At 36.0% G+C, this 21685-nt stretch overlaps 2 protein-coding genes across 5 annotated transcripts in view; one reads left to right on the top strand and one right to left on the bottom strand.

Moving 5' to 3' along the window:
• Positions 1–2414: 2414 nt before the first annotated feature.
• LOC110019347 (zinc finger CCCH domain-containing protein 39-like) lies at positions 2415–5004 on the bottom strand. Its single transcript, XM_020716982.1, has 5 exons — positions 4969–5004; positions 4569–4877; positions 4411–4484; positions 4040–4285; positions 2415–2814 (listed from the first exon to the last, which is right to left on the bottom strand). The coding sequence occupies exons 2-5, from the start codon at positions 4832–4834 to the stop codon at positions 2591–2593; spliced, it is 810 nt and encodes a 269-aa protein (XP_020572641.1). The 5' UTR covers positions 4835–4877; positions 4969–5004; the 3' UTR covers positions 2415–2590.
• Positions 5005–10182: 5178 nt separating this feature from the next.
• LOC110019357 (probable prolyl 4-hydroxylase 7) overlaps positions 10183–21685 on the top strand; it is a 19124-nt gene continuing 7621 nt past the window's right edge. For 2 of the 4 annotated variants that reach the window (XM_020716998.1, XM_020716997.1), the window contains exon 1: positions 10183–10348. In XM_020716998.1, the coding sequence (XP_020572657.1) occupies positions 10272–10348 (77 nt within the window). In that variant the 5' untranslated portion in view covers positions 10183–10271. The remainder of the gene's footprint in view (positions 10349–21685) is intronic. The other 2 variants (XM_020717000.1, XM_020716999.1) reach the window with 1 other exon arrangement.

The following is a 21685-nucleotide window of genomic DNA, read 5'->3' as shown; positions in this document are numbered from 1 at the left end:
TAGAATACTAAAAAATAAAAACCAATCTTATAAAAAATATAGAAATTTGTTATAAAAATATACATCATTTGGATGGAAAGGAAAGATAACCTCTAATAATTAACTTTTAACTTTATTCATAATCAATTCTTTTGAACTAATTGCTCTGGTACCCCTTGTCTTAATCATGTGTTTTTTTCCTCTAATGTTTTTTAGATATTTTTTCCCTATCTTCTAAACACAAACTTCTACCCAACAATTGGATGGAAAGGAAAGATAACCTCTAATAATTAACATTTAACTTTACTCAACACAAACTTCTACCCAACATAATATACTTAACATAGTTCATATTTTTTAGCATCATTCTCATTGTCTTTTTCTTTGTTCCATTGTTTCATGTTTTCTATGATTCCATTATTTGAAAGTGTAGGAGAAAAGAAAGCTGAACATTTTCTTTGATTCTTATTCTTGATAATTGTTGCCAACATAATATAGTAATATAACACTTTTTCAATCTTGGCCAACAAGTTAAAATATAGAATGTAATTGATGATTGAATTATAGTGAGTTATGAAGTATATCAATTATATATAATGTCATGTTTTATGTGCTAGCAAAACATTAATATAGCATATTTAGTATGATATATTTGATATATTGGATGAATTTGTGACCAAAAAATTGGAAAGGTCAAATATGTTTGAGATGAAAAGCCAAGATTCAAAACACACTTACACTTAAAATAATAGATCAAATGATAAAAAAAAAGCTCAATCATGGTTCATTGGATTTTTCATTAAAAAATTTATTGTATTTGGTTTTAACTAAAAAGAGATGTACATACCTACCGCCCAATCCCTCTGTAACAATCCCTCTGTATCAACGTACCCACCCAACCTATGCCGAAAACATAGGAATATGGTGGTCTATACATAAAAATTGAAGTTTGGGCGATTGATATGTTAATGCATAATAATTTAATGTTAAGTATTTAAATGCCTCTTTAATTTAAAGCAAAAAATGCTAATATTTTATTAACCATTATTTGTATTAATTGAGTTAAAAAAACAATAATTTATAAATAAATAAAATATAATTCATGTATATATTTAATGACCAATCAATAAGCATAATGAAAGATATAGCATTCATCTCTTATAGTATAACATAATGCTTAGAAGTATCATATCATAATGACTATCACAATAACGTTCAAGACTAATATTTCTTTAAAGAAATTTCACTTGAATGTCAAAGCTCATAGAAGAGTCAAATTTTATACACTCTGATCCAACCAAAACCTCTATCCCTTGATTACTTCATAGATGCTTTAAGACAATGCAAAAATAGTTTTACAGATTCATTATTATAACAAGTATTTGAAATTCACATCTTTATTGGCAACCATAACAGTCTTATTGATTTATGAGAGAGAACATATGCCCATAAAAATTTGGATGCTAAGATCTCTTGTATAAACATGAATTGGTTGTAGCTTGGGACAAATGGTCTGTTTGGGATGGCTGGAACTTTTTTTAAAATATGGATATAAAATTGTGGTGGAGATATATTTCTTAGGAAGTTATGGCGGAAATTATATTTTTTTTTTTTCAAAAAATAGGACAATAAGTTTCTTACATCCATCACATTAACAGGTTGAAAAAACAAATCTTACAACAAAAATTTATAGAAAATAGCAAGAAAACAGTTTCATAAATAGAGCTATGGTGGAGGTTTGAATTTCATACTGCATAAAAAGTTATCCCAAATAGACTCTAAGATGTCACTTATTATAAATTAAAAGAGTTCAAATAAAACAAATTGTCATTGTGAGACTCCCTTTTGTGAGCTGAAAGTGGTCCATGGGAAAAAAATAAGAGTTTCAAAGGTCAGGTTGGAAAAATATTTCCTATCATAAAAATTTCTAGAAAACATCAAGAAAGCAATTCCTCAAAAAGAACTATATGATGTGATTTGAAACACAAAGTAGGCAAAAAGTTGTCCCAAACAGATCCTAAGATGTCACTTATAATAACTTTTATTCAAAATCTCGCAGGCAAGTGACACGATAGGCTAGTCATGCTATAAATATACATTAAGTTAAGATGAAGACAAAAGAGAGATTTTGAATAAAATAAATTCTGCCATTGTAACACCCTTTTTGTGGAGCCGAAAAGTGATCTAAGGAGAAAAAAAAAAAGGCTATCAAAGGAGAATAAGATTGCGATATAATATTAGAGCTATAAAACAAACTCGTTTGCGAACAACTTGTTAAGTAACTCATTTTCAAAATGTTCGTTAAATTATCACGCCGAACACGAATAAAATTTTAATCTTGATTTATAAATAAGTCGAACACGAACAACTCTTTACTCGATTGTGTTCAGTTTGTTTTAGCTTGAAATAAGAAAGTTATACACACACGTGCGCATTTAAATTATATTATGATTATTAAAAATTAAACACCATTAATGTATAGAAAAATTATATACAAAAGTTAACGTTGCATGTCATTTCTCTCAAGATGAGTGGTCAATCAATAGACAGAACAAAATCATGCAGAAAATCAGTATATTATAGAGATGAGAATTTACGCCATCCAGAGAAATTAAGCGGTGTCATCTATCCAATCTCCATAGATGCGACTAATTTTTCTCAATGAAAGAGCTCTAACTTTTGGTTGAGATGCAGGAATTTCTCTACGATCTTCTGGCTCTTTCATTGTCTTCGATAAAATATCATCACTCAAATGAGAAGTACATTTGGGAGGAGCCTCAAGAACATTCTTTTCGACCAATTCAATATTATTATCCCCTGCGAGCTTCCTCAACTCTATTATCAAAACAACAAAAGGCATTAGTTAAAGCATGATTAAGAAAATAATGAAATAATAGATTTGGATTTCTTATCAAACTAATTTCTTTAGGGGCATTTTGTGCCTGCAATCAACAGAAAACATGTGTCTATACAAAAAATAGTGCTAATTGAGAAGGAAAATAATTAAACTTTTCCATTTGAATAAAAGGGGAAATTACATTGAGACTATTATTTAAGAAATCTACAAGTTGGACTAGCTGAATTGATAAAATAAGCTTATATATAGGGCTGTCAAAAAAATTTGCTAAGTTCATAAGCTTATATATAGGGCTGTCAAAAAAATTTGCTTGTTTGTGTTCGGAGAGGTTAAATTTGATTGTAATTTGGTTATATTTATACATTCATAAAATATAATATATGGGGCATCTATGATGCATGCTTCCTTACATATGAAAAAAAAGTGTATGTTCATATCATATATCTTAATTTGTGTCAGTGTATGAGTTTTTAATAGACTTAATTCTAGTGAGTTGCATGTGTTTGGTTTGATAAGTCAACTTGCTTGATAAAAAAAAGAGAAAAAAAATGTGTGCTTATCAGCAATTAGGGGGTGTTTGGTTACAAGCAGGATTGAAGTTAAATAGGATTTAATAAATTAGGTATATCCGGATTTATCAAATCAAAATATTATTAAATCTAAAATAATGTTTGGTTCAATTAAGATTAATTCCAATTAAATCCATATGATGTGTCAGACATAAATCTCTTTGAATCATTCTCTTCATAAGCTAAATCCATTAAATCCAACTATGTCACAAAATAAACGGAACAAAAAAAAAAACATTTTTTTTGAACATTGCGTCGGATTTATCCAACATATATGATATTTGGCTGGATTTATGTTAAACCCTCAAGTAAATCCTATTAAAAGTAGTGTACCAAACACCCACCTAAGGTTGCATTTGCACGTAATTATACCATCATAGGTTTATACAATTCTTTTTTTTTTTTGGTTATTAAAAAAGTAATAATTAAGGGTAGCATAACATTCCAATTATCATGAATGATTGGGATTATTTATAATTCTTTTGAGAAATATAATAATTTTGAAGAAAATAATTCCAACTATTTTAAGCTAGATTGAATGGTTTAATTTGTGCTTTAATTACCATGGCAATTGAAGAGGAACCAAATCCCTACTTTTGAAATGCAAAAATTAATGAGATAAAAGAATGTCAACCTGCATCTCCATGAGCATAACTGCACTGATCACCATATGGGCAATTACCAGAAGTTAACCACTTGTGACAAATTTTTGTCTTCCAGCACAAAGATTTTTGATTGAATAAAGGGTTATCCTGAAGCGAGCCCGGCCCTACATGACTGAAACTGCACTTGTCGCCATAAGGGCACATCTCACCATTATAAAACTTCCAGCAAATTTTGTTCTTACTCAGCTTTTGCTCCTCCCTTGGATCAAAGACTTCTTCAAAAGAAAGCACAGAACAACATTAGAAATTACAATGAATCAAATCATAAACAAAGAGAACATCACGACTTTATTTTTTTGTTTAATTACTGGAAGCTCAAGAAATAGCAATCAATACCCACCAGGAATTATAATATTTGATTCATTCCTCGAACTGCGGTCTTTCTGTAGAAACGAAGCTCTCTTATCAACGTTTCTGATCGTTATTCAACAAATGAAAGCAAAAGCATATAAGCATTGTGACGAAGGATATCGAAGCAAAAGCAATCACGAGCTTTACCCGACAGGCCTGCGGAGTTCTTCAATGCTGTGCGCAAAGTTACAGTTGCTCCCCTTAGGGCAGCAACCAGATGTGAATCTCACGCACATACGTGTCTTGAAATATACAGACTGAGGTTTACCGGGGAAATCGCACATTGGATTGCTCATCGGATTAGGGAAAATTGGTGGAATTTGAAGATAATGCCCAACGAATTCGGCTGGGATTCCCTGTTCGTGGGTAATCGAAGACTCCATTGGCCTCGGGAGACCAAAGGGACGATCCATGGTAGAACCGCACACAACCTTTAAAACCACAGACAAAGACCAACTGCTACAATGTTCTTTTCCGATAAATCAATACCACATATCAAACAAACACAGAAATGATGAAAATTCACAACGCAAAAAGGAATCCGAACCAGCAAAGAAAGTGTAAGACTCTGAATCGAGATTCAGATTCATTACCGGAAGACGAACCTCCGATGCAAGGATTCAATGATGAATGGAGGAAAGTTGTTTCTATAGAAATGAGATAATGCCGGCAGGGAAGACGGAGAAGGAGCGGAACCCTAGAAACAGTGGAAGAGATCAGATAGGGTTTCCGTAAGCGATTGAAGAAAGCGCCATGGAATTAATACTGATTTAATCTTCCTTCTATAGAGGTTTCCGTTAATGGAATCGATGCTGCGCAGGGCGTCCGCAGCTGGTCGCGCGATTTCAGCTTCTGTGCGGGTTAACCGTACGGAAATCGCAGCGGCGAGTTCGGGAAGGACGGTGCGGGGCCCAATGGCGATCTCAACCGTTTCATTTTGTCTCGTCCGGAGATAACTATGCCACGTAGATTTTTTTTTCTTGGAAAAAGTGAGGACAAAAAAAAATATAAATAATTATAATTTTTATTTTTAAATTATAACACACAAATAAAAAAATAATTAATATCTTAAAATAGAACATTTTATGAACAAGATAATTAGGACAATAAAATAAAAAAAATACTAGACAAAAGAAAATTCACAAAGAAAAACTAAATGATCAGAACTCCAACAACAACCAGCCAGAACGCTAATAGTAGCCCACATAAATAACCAACTCAAACCAACAAGAACAGAACAACCACATAAAAGAACAGTCAAAACCATTTGAAAAACAAAGACCTCAATTGAATAAACAATCTGAGGAAAATAAATCAAAGATCAAAAGGGCTAATAATAACCAAAAAAACCCCAAATCAGCATAAAACAACTAAAAAGCCTCAACTATGAAGAAACCACCAAAAGAGAAGAATGTACTAAAAAACCTAAGAAAATTAATAATTAAAACACCCAGAAACACTCAAGTGGGCCAACCTTTGTTGACCTAATCTGGTTTGGTCCTGTTGATTTGGTTTCTATGGCTTTGGCCGATTAGTCAGGTGGGCCTCACAATTTTCTAGCAGTGGGCCAGCCTTCGTTGTGCTCCTCCCTTGTGAAGCGTTGAATCACTTTAAAATAAGTGTCGATGTCTGTTGCATGGTAATTTTAATCAAATTAAAAAATATTAATTAAAATATTATTCAAATTTTAGTCAATTTACAATTATGGCATGGGCCAAGCTAGCATTATTTTTTAAGGTGAACAAAATCACCATTAATATATGATATCTTGAGATAGTATAATGTAAGGAAACAAATAAGTTATGTCAAAATTTTATTGAAATCATGTAGCAAAAATACAAAATAGCAAACTTATTTACTGAAATAAAGAAATAAGAAGTGATTGATCAAATCACATAGTTAATAAAAATTAATTAGTTTGAAAAAAAAAGGAAAATTTAAAATTCATAAATTTAAACCTAAATAAGATTGACTTTTTTGGTAAATAATCTTACACTAATTCCTCAAAATAATTACATCATTATGATTTTACAAATTATGATAATTTACTATAGTTAAAAAAAAAGCAAGAAATGAGATGCTTTGAATTCCATTTGTGTTGGATAAACATTAATAAAATTTAAAACCTATTTTATTTACTTTCATGATGACCTAATTTTTGTCTCCTTCTCTAGACCTTGACCAATTCCATCTAAGACTAGTTTTATTTTCCAAGTCTTGCTAGATGGTCAGGTCAAGCCAGCCCTAATTTGGTTTGGTTGACTAGGGTCTGGCCTTGCTGACCCTAGCCTAGCCTGGTAGGCCCATGCATGATTGGGTTGATCTTCTGGATTGGCCCAAGTATATTTTGGCTCATCTTACTATCGATTTGGAGTGGTTTGGGTTTGAGTGAGATTAAGTTAATTTTATATTAAAGTTGGTACATTCTAATGAAATTAAAATTTATTTAAAAATAAAATAATTCAAAATTTTCTTAAATTAAATCAAAACTTAAATTAGTTTATAGTGACATAAAATCTACCTAAAATAACTTGAATATTGGAAGCAACTTCTAACTTGCTATTTCTAAATTTGAACTTAAAATACAACTTAGTTGATAGCTGAATCTAAAATTAAATTAATAGATAATTTAATTAAATCCATATTCATTTAAACTAAACAATTTGGCTAATTTTAATACAAATTTATCAAAAATGAATTTTTAATTTATAAATTAGGACATATTTGACTCAAACTAATATAAAAAGAGAGCCTTGTGATGTTACTCATATCCTAGAAATAAAATTGAATTTTTAATTTTATTGATTCGAATGGACCTCCCATGACACATATCCTTATAATGAATTACATCTTGAGAGATGCTTAAGAAGACTCTCAATTAAAAGTGGTATGTTTGCTTATTATAAACCCAAGCAATAGGTAAATCAATGAGATTTTTGTTATTATAATATTGGATATCTTGTCATGTTATGCCAAATTAAGTTATCATGCAGAGGTTGAATCACCTACGTAGTTGTCCCTCAATAAAAGAGGACCTACAAAATGATTATGAAAGGCCCATAAAGGGAAAAAGAAAGGGCCTAAATGGGTTGTCAATAGGTAGTTAAAGAATTTTCAGATTAGTTGACATAGCCTAAGCAGGACTCCATAGATCCATCATTCAAAACTATTGGGATTTTAGGTCTACTCGGTCATGAGGTATTCGGCCCAACTTGAACGGGGGTTACTTACCAGCAACCCATGTGTCACATCATCCAAGATAGCTCGATAGTTCTAAAGTCAAAAGAAAGAAATATCTATACTCCGATGACTCTATTTTAAAAGAAAAAAAAGGTAGAAATAAGAGTTACACCATCAAGAGTATGATAGGGATATCTATATAGAGAAAGAGTGACTTGGCTACAAAGTCGAATCACCCCACAAAAGACTTACATGCGTAAGAAAAGCATAAACAAATCATGACCAAACTTGTTTTGAATTATTGTCAAGTCTTTTTCAAATATGATTAAAATGTTATTAAGCTAGCTTTGAATTATTTTCAAACTATGATTAAACATTTTCATCAAATCACCTTAAAACCTCTCTTGAGAATCTTTTGAAATCATGATCGAACTAAGATCAATCATCTTCAAATAATAATCAAATATTTTCAATCATGATTCAAAGATGATTCAATCACAATTCAAAGATTGTTTGATCATGTTTTGATTTTGATTCAATCATCATCTGACGAAGGTTTCAAGAGAGTTTGAAAAAAAAAAATTAGGGGATTTGCCTACCTGAAATTATTGTATTTACTTATCTAACACCAAACTCTACTAGTCACATACTAACCACCTAAAACTTCATAAACACTCAAATGTACTTCCCTCAATTAATGTTGTTCATAGTTGAATTTAACCATTTTTTGCACCACAAAAATCACATGCGATCGTGACTACAATGGCCCTTTTGGTCCTAAGAGGAAGGAGAGACTCTTGAACTATGTGTTGCCACAGATGAAGATACCGTCGCCGCCACCACCAACAACTATTGGAGGTGATTGTGGTTATTAAAGATAGTGAAAGTGATTAAGGTCTTTAACTTGTTTAGATCATCAGAAGAAGAGAGAGAGATGATCACAATTCCTCAAAGTTGCTCCCTCTCCATTCAAGACCTTAAAGACCAAAAACTTCTGAAGTCTTTTGTATATAGAGATGAAATAAAAATTGTAGATTCAAGGTGGAACAATGTTAACTTGCTTACTGCAACGTCAAAGTATCATGCACTATTTAGCTGAAGAAAATTTAAAGATAACGTTACTAATGAAGCAAGCTAGTGTCCCATTGAAGATTGAGGTGGAGACAAAGGTGAAGGGGATGGGAAGATGCATGTGACAATGAGGAGATCAAGTGTTTGGCAAAGCTTGAGCTCGTCGAAGAAGGTGTGGGTGGCCGGAGGAGGAGAAGACAGTGGTTATTCACCTGAAAATGCATCAAATTTATTAGTGGTAGTCTAATTGAGCCGGCTCATTAGCCAACATTCCGAGCCAAGACTAGCTCAAGCTCGAGCTCATTTAATAAACAAGCTCTAAGTTTGATCTCAAGCCCGAGCTGCGAGCTCGTTAACAAGCCAAATTGAAGCCGACTCGGCTCATTTGCACCCTTAGATAACTATTCCCTTTCCTCGACTATCAGCGATCCCAACTGTCAAATTCACCAATGTTCTTTTGTTCGAACTCGAATGGGGTTAAGATTTATTTAATCTTCCAACTGTTAAGGGGATTTACCCATTAGTCCTCTTCGATCAAAAATTGCTTCATTCATGACCAAGTTTCTGTGATTTGAGCTTGGATTGCTAGAATTACATTGCTTCTTTGGAAATGATTTTAGGTGAGCATTTTGACAACAAAGGCGGTTTTAGCTTGCTAACACAAATGGCAAGTTGTACCACAAACAACCTCAACCGATAGTGTAGATTTGAGTACTTATGAAGTGTTAAGAGGTTGCTATATAAATAGTAGAGTTTAGGTGTTAGATAAAGTTAAAATAGCGGTTTTAGGCCCCCAAATGTTCAATCATAGTTTGCATATACTTATAAGTTGATTCAAAAATAGCACTAGCAATGCCAAAGTACTTATTGTGAAGTTTTTTGAGCAATGAAACCCATGCATTTACACGTGTCACGATCAAATCATTGAGAATTTGATAAAAATGAAAAAAAAAAAAACATGAGTTGGGATTTTATCACGACCTTTGATATTCGAGTGATAATTTGAGAGGCTGATCTAAGAGGGTGCTTGATTTGTAAATAGTAATGTTTTTGGTGTCGTGTAGTAATGTAATCCTCACTGTCAAACATATAATTATTATATATTTATGATATGTTTGTGGCAGCTGCAGCTGTTTGAAAAAGTAGTTGCTTCATAGCTATTGTTCAAAAAATTACGGAGGCTATTATAAAAAAAAATGAAGAAGTCAGACTGCAGTTTTCTAGCAGTCACCGCACATAGCCAGATCTGGTGGAAAAACACAGCTTTTAACTTTAATTTTATGAGAACCTAATTAAAATGCAGTTTTATCTAATAATAAAAACCGTAGTACGACACTACACCGTCACACTGTCATCCCAAATACATATTTTTAAAATATCTTAATTTAATAAATTAACATTTATGAGATTTATTAAATCTAATTTAACTTAAATCTTGGTGGAGCTAAACATACCCTAATAAATATTTAAATGTTGATGATAGGTGATGAAAGCTTATTGGGAGGGAGAAGATAGTTCCTCCGCCCACCCCATGGCTTTTCTGCTTCCGATCTCTACTTTCTGATAGAACAGAGCAGCTAAAGGGCAACCTTCCATCTGATGGCTTCTCTTCTTCAGATGTCTTCCCATTTCTTATTAGTGTTCCTTTCTTTTTCTCGCGCGTGCTCTTCTCGCAAGTAAGCTACCACCCTTACTCTTTAGGTTTAGTTGTTTAGGGTTTGAATTGCTGATCTTTTTCTTTCTTAAATTGGTGTTTTCTAATGTTTTGTATTCCTGTCAGCTATGCAAAAAATTTTTCATTTTTGTGTTGTTGAAATCATTTGAGAGAAAGAAGGCCGGGGGTAGTTAGATTTGCTATTAAGGGACTCATAAGGAACAATTGGTCGGTGAATTTGGATGATTTCCTGTAGAATTACTTAAATTTGAAAATCTTGACTGCTATTTCGAGTGTCTTAGTAATCGTGACGCGGGAACTCTCCCCCAGCGGCATTTGTGCGATCCCACAAGCAGGAAGAGCACCCGAACGGGCTGCGAAGGCTTCCTTTATCATCCAAATTGCTGCCAATTGCGGTTTATAGCAGAAATAACTGTTGTATTTCGCCGTCAGCTTGCCATCCTATCGCTGTTCACACTAGATTTCAGCTGATATCTCTTCGCCCACTGCTGTTACCTAGATCCCACTGCTGTTACCTATCATACCAATACCCAGTGATTTGACATCGAATATCAAAGGAGAAGTCGGGATTTTAGGATGAAGATTGACTTGTTGAAATTTGATGGTCCCATGGATCATGACTAATTCTGCCAATCTTAACTAATTCATTGAGTGGCTCATGGTGGAGCATGTCTTTGAGGGCAAGGGTGTTTCACCTAATAGAAGCGTCAAGTTAATAATTACTTAGTTAAGGAAGATGGTTGAAAATTCGAGATGGTTGAAATAGAGGAGCATACATTAGTGAGATATCTTGGAGAGCCGGTGCTTTCTATAGGTAATGTGGTGCAGTTGTAGCTATATTGGTCCATACTCGATGTAAAATTTAAGATGGAGAAGCAACAATGTCATTAGGTGATCGTCATATCTTATAGGGGTTGTTTTGTTTGTTGAAAATGAAATGCAATGCCAAATATTTTTAGAGTATTATGATTTCAATATATCTGACATATTTTTTAGCTGTTTGATTTACTGTAAAATAAACATAAGAATTTAAATTTTTTTTTGGTATAAAGTTGATTGCAAACAATGTATTTTAAAATATATTTTTTTGTCCGGCGACGACGGGGAGGTGACAGAGGTGGGATGGTGGGTGGTGTGACGGACGACTGACGACTGAGGTGGCTGCGGTTGCAGGTGCGATAGGCAGCCGGTGACAATGGTGAACTGTGGCGGTGAGGACGGTAAACTGCAGCTGCGACGGGTTGCGGGCAAAGACGGCTAACAATAGCTAACGACGACGGCGAGTAACGGGCAACAAAAACGACAGGCAGTGGGCAATGATAGGCGGTGGTGGCGAACTACGGGCGGCGATGACGGGAGGTCAGGGGTGGCGGGCCACAGGTGGCAGCGACAAACTGCGAGTAGTTGACGATGATGGTGGTGGTGGAGGGCGGCAAGCGGCGGGCAGTTGGCGGCTGGCGGAGGGAAGCGACAACGAACTTTCGGCGGTGTACAACTGGCAGCTGAGGACTAGTGACAAACTGTCGGCCTCGTGGGGTGTTGGACGATAGGGGTGGGGGCATGCTGATAGCAGTTAACATGAACGATGTAATTCAAATTCAGTCAAATCAATCGAATTCTAAATTCAACCAAAATGAACTACAGTGTATTTTTCAAATTCATTCATACTCTACATTATATTTATAATTTTTTGTACCAAACACATAATTTTCTCAAATTGCTGTAAAAGAATTACAATACTCCATAAATTCACTCAACAAATCAGTCTCACAGCCAGTTTAACCCCATAATCAGATAACAAAAATACACCTAATGGGGCACTCAAGTTGGCCCCGCCCATAGAGAAATAAATCCAGAGTATAGAAAAGGTGGACACTGCCTCCACTTCCAAATCCTTCCTAGTTAAGAGGTACTTCAAGTGCCACGACTTTAGACTCTTTGCATCCGATTAACCAAATAGGAGGGTGATGATGAGTATAGAGCAGTCGAAGAAATGGGCAATGATATATGAGAGATTGAGGGTATCAGAGAGGGTTACCAACTTTGCTGATGAGGAAGAGATGTTAGTTATTCGACGGGTCTTTTAGGCTGAGCCCATGAGAGAGCAAAAGTGACTCTGTACAATAACTTTCATATCCATAGCACTGTGATGAAAAAAATGTGCAGTTTTATCATATTCATAAGCAGTTCTGAGAATGTGGTAATTATTCAAATGGTTGATAAGTTGAATTTGACAACACAAAAGTACACCCGATCATAGTATTTGTCTTGTTTGAAGAAAGAGAATAAAATCATAGTTGATAGGAGTTGTCTTGTGGAGTTTTTTGTTGGAGATAAGTTCTAGAAGCTTGTGTGGTGTGACGTGGTATCTATGGATTTTTGCCACCTATTAGATCTTCATTGGCAGTATGATTATTGCATATATCATGATGGCTACAAGAACACATTCTTTCATCAAAGATGGAATGTGCATTAAACTCTTGCTTTGAAAGGAGTCCGAGCTAATAGACATTCATACGGAGTTCGAGTATGTGGTGTCACAAACTATTTTTTGATAGGCTTTGAGGGAATCACCAATAGGAGTATCATTCGTTCTCCAAGAGAGCAATGAGGATACCAAGCACAGAGCAACCCTCCTAAGAGATTTCACGATTTTCGAATTTGCAATCTACCCCTTAAGTTGTTAACACTGAAGGAGGTCCAACATGCCGTCATTTTAGATAGAGACAAAGTTTTTGAATTATTTTTTAAAGATTCTATGAAGTAGGCCGGGTTTTCTAGTTTAGTAGTGTAGTCCCAGAAAAATGGCCAGATAGGAGTGTTGGACTGCTATTTTAAAAATCTCCGTAGATATTTCATGGAAAATATTATTAAATAGTGGGTTCTAGGTGTTTCCAGAGAAAAAGAAGCCTTGACTGGTAGGGAAGAATGATGCCAGAGCTCTCTCCCAACGGGATATACGCGATCTAGGATCGCAGAATCTCACAAAACCATGTGATCTTGCAATCCTAAAAGCGTGACAAGCGCCCATATGGGATGCATCAGGGTTTTCTCCTCTTGTGTTGCGCTCGGCCCCTTGTGGACCTCTTTTCTTATACATTTTAATTAGAATTTGTTTTTTTTGCTTGAAAATTATTTATATGTTATTATTTTCTGGTTTAGAGGATTTTTGCTTGGTTTATAATATTTGGAGATGTTTTTTCCTTGTTTTATTTATCGCAGTGTCATATTCTTAAATTTGTCTCAGGTGGTGTGCTTGTAACCTAATAAGATTGAGGTAGTGATCTCTCTCAGATGTAGAAGACTTCCTTCATCGTTTAACCTCTACCAAATATTGTTTACAATAGAATAATTACTGAATTTTGCCATTGGCTTGTTGTCACGCCGCCGTTAATGCCGGATTGTAGTCTATACCTTTTCTCTCACACCCGTTATCCATTCTACAACTTTCCTAAGTCTTAATCCTTTTACGTGGTCCCCCCCACCTTTTAGTGTCTTAGGATTGTGTCAATTCGTACAGGTGTAAATTTAGATATTATAGTTATGATGATGCATGCCATAGCTGCGCTAGCAGCTTAGGCATGATTTTGATCTTTTACGAGTGTTAATGTGATTTCTCAACTTAAGAGGATTTTATTTATATGTTTTGGTTGTGTATGAGCTGACGAGGCAAAAAATTCCTGAGCTAAGAAAGAACTTTGTTGATTTATTTGCTTGATTGAGCTTTTTAGGTTCTTTTAAAGGCAGTGCCTACCTCCGGTTTTCGCCACCAATTTTATGGTTCTTACAAGATTTGTCTTATATCCCTCCCATAAAAACGCATTCTTCTGTTATATAGAAAAAAGTTACTTCTCTTGATCACGCAATATGTCGAAGCAGTGGATTTTCTTTCGTCCACTCAAACTGCCTTCAGTTCTAATGAGTTTGTATTTTTGTTAAATTCCAAAAATAGGCAGTCTGAGATGGAGTAGGTTAATGTCCCACCTGAGGTTTGCAGCCTTGGGAAACCTTTGGCTTTTAACTCAGTTCTTGAGCTTTGAAGTTTTGGACTGCTCGAACCAGGGAGGGGCGATGGGGGTGCCATTATCCACATTTTTTGGAGGTAGTAGTATGGAAGTTCCCTGAGAAGGGGAATGGGTAATGAAAGGGGAGTTCTTAGTTTAGCTGGATTGGGGAATGCATAGCATAATTGCACTAACCTATAATATATTAAGACAAATATGTTGGACACAGGCAGTGATTAGACACATGCATATATTTATTTGTGGGCGAGTTCTTTCTCTCTCTCTGAGTGGGAGGATTTTAGAGATAAACTAAAGGAATTAGAAATGATTTTGATGTGGTGTGGAAATGACAGTGGTCAATTTGTATTTTTTTTTAACAGATTGTTCCATTCCAATTTTATGGAATATAGAATGGGTGGTTGGAAATTCATGATAATTTCTCCTGATAACAAAGTTTGGTGGAGGACTTTAAATATGGGTAAAGGAGATGTCATAGATCTAAATTAGATTAACAGTCTTAGAAATTAACATGCTGGAAAACTTCAAGCTTCTATCTAGTAGGGTAGAAGGGAGACTAAATTAATCAACATGCAACAAAAATTGGAGTGTATGTATTCAAAATTATTAGATAAAGTGATGAAATGCAATTCAAGAGAATGAAGCACTAAAAATGTAGAATAAAACTTGTATTCCTTACGAGACATGTGAAAGATAAGTCATAAATGCTGAAATGGGGTCGGAATGATTATCGGATTAGGATTTTAAGGATTAGAGAGAAATCTTGAATATGAGTGATGAGAGAGATCAAAATAATGGAGAGAGATTTCTTCAATGATTTGAGAGAAATAAAAGAGAGAGAAGTAGCTGAACAAAGCATCATGTAGAAAATTTTAATTCCATTGATTAATTTTCAGGTTTAAGGATCTATTTATAGGCAAAATTTCTTAGACTGTCAATATATGCCATAGTTATACAATTAAGTTGAAATTTAAAGTTTAAATAGATCTTTTAAAAAATGAATGATTCCTTCAAAACTTGTAATGATCTAATTTTAAAATGTCTCATATTTTATGAATCACGAGATCAAATCAAGATCATAAAAAGAAATTAGATGACTAATGCTTGGCATTTGGTGTTCTGATATCATGATTATTTTGTAAGATTTTTTCAGACAGTCTCTATGAATTCTCTAGTGGTAGATAGAACTCTTCTCTGGAGAATATCAGTGATGATACTTATCAAGGAGAATATCAGCGTTGATCCAGCACAACAGTGAATTACTTGTCGACAACTTACGTGTCGCGTCATCTAATATAGTTCATATGCCGAAAATTGCAGGAAAGAAACATTTAAGATCCTAAGATTCTTCTTAAAATGAGGCATGTGTAGGAATTATATCTGCCAATGTACGGTCAGGAAGCTTACAGAGCAGAAAGAAAAGAGGTTCGGATCACAAAAACAAATCTCCCTATAAAGGGCTTACAATCCTATCTGGGTCCGAAAAACCCTCTAACATCTTATTCAGACTAGATACCAATTTAAGCGAATAAATCTTATAGGGTAGGTTTGAGAAGCAAGAATACGTCTCCGACGATATGAAGATATTGCAAATTATGCTGCAGCTCCTCAGGGCGCAGCTGCAGCTGCGCTGCCCCAGGAAGCTGCGGCGGGGAAGCTGGCTGTCTGTTTGTTGCAACTGTCTGAGAACAGTTGTGGGGCAGTTGTTTCTGGAAAAATGACCATGCAGCCCCCTGCTTAGTGAAACTGTTTAAAAACAGAAGTATGACAGCGACATATCTAGCACTTAAAACATCAATTTTTACATATCTAGCACTTAAAACATCAAGTTTTACACTCATGCCACCTCCCCTATGCTTCAATGTATGCAGTGCAAAGTTAGTAATACAGAGCAAAACCAAATTAAGGAAATGCAAGAGCATGGAAATGCAAGAGTTAATATAAAATATAAACATAATTCACATGCATAAGGTGAATATAATTATTTGAGTCAATATCAAAAACATATATAATCAAACACATCAACCTGCAGTGATTGTTCTCAGAAATAGCTCAAATCTAGTTTACAAAAGACGGTTAAAAGTCAAACAAAGTGAAAATGTAAACCAAGCAGGTATGTCATTACATGTTCTTAAGATTGCACTTAAGAATCTAATAGAAAAATTCTGAAGTATATATTTCAACTGTTGGTGGTACGCATAAGGCCCAACTGCTTAACTCTCTGCAGTGATTGTTCTTATGTATTTACATATATCACACAATTCTTAAGTCAAAAATGCATGCTGGATGATACATGAATCATCTTCTTATTGGAAGTGATACCAATGGAGGAGACGGAGGGAAAAACGAAACTTCTTATAATCAATTTGGAAAAAAGAGCACATAGGTCACACAAGAAAATTCCACTCATAACAACAAGAAAATTCCACTCATAACAAATCGATGTAAAACAAATGCCATCAATCCATCTAAAAGTACGGTCAGCAAGCAATGGGCAATTTGTTAGTGGCTAAAATATAATCTCCTATTACAATGAAAATCAAACTTACCTCTGCTTGAGAAAAAAAAAATCTTACCACTGCTTGAGGAAACCAGGCTGCGATTTGAGGAGGAGATTGTCGCTCGGGAAGATTACCTCGACAAGGGTTGGGGAAGATGAGGAGATGCGAGACGACCTTCGCTCGGGAAGAGGAGGAGATGCGAATGCGAGACAATAAGCAGTCGGGAAGAGGAGGAGATGCGAGACGATTGGGAATAGGAGCAACTTTGGGAGTTCGGGGACACTCGCGTGTAGGTTAGCGTAAGGGCACCATTGTAAAAATGATTTCACGTTCCTGAGGCGAACGCTGGGCCATTGTTAACCTTCCGCGTCCGGCGTTCGCAACGAATCACGACAGACCGCGGAGGAGACGCCGCCCCAAACGCGAAAAAATCACGGGACGGTGCCGCGCAACAGGGAAAACGGTGCGCCAAACGCACCCTAAATCTTCAAGTGTGGAGGCCCTATTAGATGTAATTTGGTAATTTGGGTGATAGCCATGCAATATATGTAGTTTTAAAACTGGTTTGAAGAGCCGTGCAAGAAAATATAAGTCTTCTTTTAAAATGGATTGATTTTAAGCTTGAATTATATTATGATAGATTTTTTAAAATTATGACAGTAGGAAAAAAAAATATCCTAAGAGCGTACTCGTAAAACGCGAGCCCAGAAAAACCACAAAAATTAGAAATAAATTGAAAATAACAACATACCGCATAAGATTAATAAAGCATATTATAAAATAATATGGGAAGGCCATGTTTCATTAGGTAGAGAACATATCTAGAAAAAGAAAACTGGGGTCAGATTTTGTACATACACGTCTGATCCTTAGTCTATATAACAAATGAAATTTAGAATTAATGTATGAGGCACGATCAAACTATTCATTGTCCTTGTCATATGGTCCCATGCTCCAAGCTTTTTAAGAACTCATACTCGTACCTTATTTCCAGTATAGACTCTTTCTAGGCTCTTAAAAGTATATGAAAAAGTTCTAAAAAGAAAAGATTTATCCTGCAAAATAGAAGTTAGCATAATTTATATCAAGCAATTGTTTAATGAATCATGTCTGGCATGAGGAGAGTTTAAAAATAGCGCCTGCAAAAGACACATCAGTTTTTGGATTTTATAATATTAGCTCATCTATTTTGGACATGACTCCGTACAAAAAGACCACCCCTACATATACTACTGCGCAATTCTCAATCACAACAAACACGCAATGCAGGACATAAAATGTGACAACTAGCACACAAGTCAGAGAATTATAGTTGCACACATTAAAAAAAATCTTGGCTACACTTAACTCTAAATTAAACAAGCACCTATAGGGTGTTGCCTATCCCACATTTAGTGCAAGGCTTGTAGTGTGGCTAAGATCTTTCACGTAGAAATCTTGACACGGCCACCAAGCCTAGGCACATCCTGAGTATCTAAGCGGACTAATACTCGTCACACCAATGATGGTTGCTTTCACTTGTATACATGTAATGACCCCACAATGCCTTGTAATGATAAGATAATTCACATTACTTGCTTAGACAAGCTTGAATATTTATTTTCCTATTATCATCACAACTCATATCTAAGGTTTACTACGAGTCCTGCCGTTAATTATGTTGACTCACAACCTTGACCTATATGAGGTAAAACAAACTCACCTAGCATGGTAAGCCACACATACAAAAGCATACAAACACACAATATGCAAAATCAGGTGTTTTAGGGCTAGCTTTAAAACATGGACACTGTGGTCGATGCCATGAAAGCAATACGAACATACCAAGCACAAAAAATACGAAGCAAGTAATGTTTTCATTAGACATTATAACTATTAGTTTTCTCAATTGATCAATTATATTCGAGAATTGTAACAAATATACTACTTGATTCAAGTCAATATTAGTAAATAATATTAATGATTATATCAATGTGTGTATAGGAGTAACAAACATGATAATTTTGGTGAACTCTTATATCTCTTAAAAGCCATTTTGATTAGATAGCATTCATTTGCTCTTACCCTATGATGATATCCCAATAATAGATAGAAGCACTCTCCAATTGTATGACTAGGTCGGGGGAGCACTTGACATAAAGGGAGGTAACACGACAAATGGTGTAGGACCTCCGGTCAAGAAGAGCCAAGACCAGTCAATGGAACTAGATCGGGCCTTCCAATAATACCCATGTTAAGAGGACGATCCAGGACCCTATCGCCCAGTCAGACAGAGAATCGATCGATGCCAAAGTCGAAAGAAAAAAAAAATGCGGGGCTAGCCAAAGGAAAAATTAGTTGTGGCTAAGCGACCGAGGGAAACGAGCCAGAGTTTCGAAGAAGTACTAAAGAAGAACGGTCGGGAAGCCTTCATCCTACTCTCTCATGTCTGACCCAGCAAGGGCGAAGGAATAAGGGTGACCCGATGGACAAAGAGTTGTAACCACTGATATATATATATATATATATATATATATATTATATTGAAATAGAAAAGGATACATAAATGTTGTATGAGAAGAGCCCAAAAGAGGCACCCTACCCATACGATACAGTAATATCCCAACAAAAAAATACAGATAGACTCAATAAAATGTAAAACAAATTTAAAACATGCGGAAAAGAAGTAGCTAGGGACGAGTCAGTTTAGTCCTGTCTCTTCTTCTAATTTTTGGAGCGGAACCAGATAACAAACTTTGAAGAGTCGTGTCATTGTCAGGAGTCACCAACGTATCATCCATTAAGTTTTCAAGTTGGAGTATGCCCCCAGCCTTCTTCCGCTGAGAAGTATAAACCTGTCATTTTTCATTTGAAGACTGACTCATGTGATCATCGATCTGATTTGATGTTAGAACCGCAGTAGGAGTAAAGACAGTCGTTGCCACCGTGATAGGTTCCAGTGTATGTGAAGTGTGAATTGTTACCTCTGCACGTGATGCTTCCTGAATAGGAGCCGCGGGACTATCCTGATTTTCAGTTCGAACATTATCCGTTGTAGTATGGACAGGAGAAGGGATCCCAGGGGCAGACACCAACTTCTGCCTTGTGGTGATGCCCTCCTCAGCTTGGCTGTCATTAGGTTTGTTGGGAGCGCTTTCAAGCATATGAGGTGCACTAATAGTGTGTTCCTGCTTTTGCTATTGGTTCTCAGCTGTGAGTGCAATCTGAAACATTTCTCATGCGGATGTCCAAACATCTTGAAGCGCTTGCAGTAGTATGGTTTTTGTTACATAATGATTTTTTGTCAATAACCATTGTGAGCAGATCCATGTGAGCAGATGTGAGCAGATCCAAACCAGACTTCTTCTACATCTGGTAGTGTAATAACTCGTTCAATCAAAATCCTTGCAATAGAAGGTCTTGATAAATTGACTATAGTTAAGTCTACCTGCAAAGGTTTTCCGAGGATAGTCCCAATTGCATATAAGATAGGTGGGTCAAATAAATGAAGTTTGAGTTCAGGTAATGAGAACCGGATAAGTGCAATGTGGGGTTCTTGACTGGGATCAAAGTTAGGGGTCCATTGAGCAATTTCATATGTTTGCCCTCAATTGTGATGAATTTCTTTGAGAAAATCCTCGTGTAATCATCTTCTAACCTCAGCTGTATCATAACATGCCTTCCGTCGAAATTACCCATCTGTCAATTCCCAACCAATTTGAAATCTTCAAAAAGCTTCTTGATCATCTCCATCTTAGGGCAACCTAATTGGAACTTTCCAACTAGTGTAAATTTGTATTTTCCTGCACGAGTCGAAATTTCAGCGTCAGAGAAGAAATTTGCTGGTTTGCCTGTCTTTTTCTTTACTTTTTTGATGAGATTGCAATCGTCATTTCCTGCAACAGAATTATGGTAGATCTGCGAGAATACCACACTATCTGCAAGGTGAAAATGGAAGTTGCGTTTGTGAATCACTGTAGCATAGGAGGGTTTGGAGGGGTTATCACTGGTGCGGGCGGCGGTGCAGGAAATCCCTAAGGCCATTACCGCAGCCAGTGCTAACCTGCGACAAAGTGAGAAGCTGCACGAATAGGGGTGTCGAGCGGCTTTGTCGCAAACGCCAGAGGCAGAGCCGAGTAGATGAAGGGTGTCGAGCGGCTCTGTCGCAGACGAGACGGAGGCAGAAGCAGGACGCAGGTGTCGAGCGGCTCTATCTAATGTATATCAAATAATTTAGTACCCCAAAGTTCTTTTCATAGGGAACGATTTTCTACTGTTCATTATCTACCATATTGCATGTGCTCAATCCCTTGGCCAGAATATTAGACATTTTTCGGTTCAACACCTTAAAAGGTGTGGTGAGTGTGGAATTCATGCCTCCAACTAGAAGGGGAGCACAACACAGTGACAAGGCAGCTACCCCAAGAAACACAAAGCCAATACGAAGAAATGGATAACACGTAGAAGATAGTCTGGCAGCATGTAATGGAAACGAAGGAACAACTGATGCAGTAAATGAGGCAGTTGATGGTGGATGCTCTTCAAGAAGTTGTTTTTAGGGGAAGCCAAAACCCACAAAACTAAAGCTCTGGCTAGGGGAAGCCAGAGCCCACTAAACCAAAATCCCCAGGAACATAGTCGCACGGAACCAAACAACAGGCGGGATGGACCGATGCCTAACGGTCGGCGATCCCAACCAGAAGAAGACGGAGGTGACAATTCCCACTACCAAGATAGTGCTGGGTCAGCCTCTGTGGAAAGACATCGCACCGTGTGGGTCACAGTCCGCCATAGGGCTGTCAATTTGGCTCGTTGTTCGTGAACAACTCATGTTCG

The sequence above is a fragment of the Phalaenopsis equestris genome, unplaced genomic scaffold (genome assembly GCF_001263595.1).
Source record: "Phalaenopsis equestris unplaced genomic scaffold, ASM126359v1 Scaffold000054, whole genome shotgun sequence".
Lineage (NCBI taxonomy): Eukaryota > Viridiplantae > Streptophyta > Magnoliopsida > Asparagales > Orchidaceae > Phalaenopsis > Phalaenopsis equestris.
The sequence above is the reverse complement of the archived record's forward strand: the minus strand, read 5'-3'. Positions and strand labels throughout refer to the sequence as shown.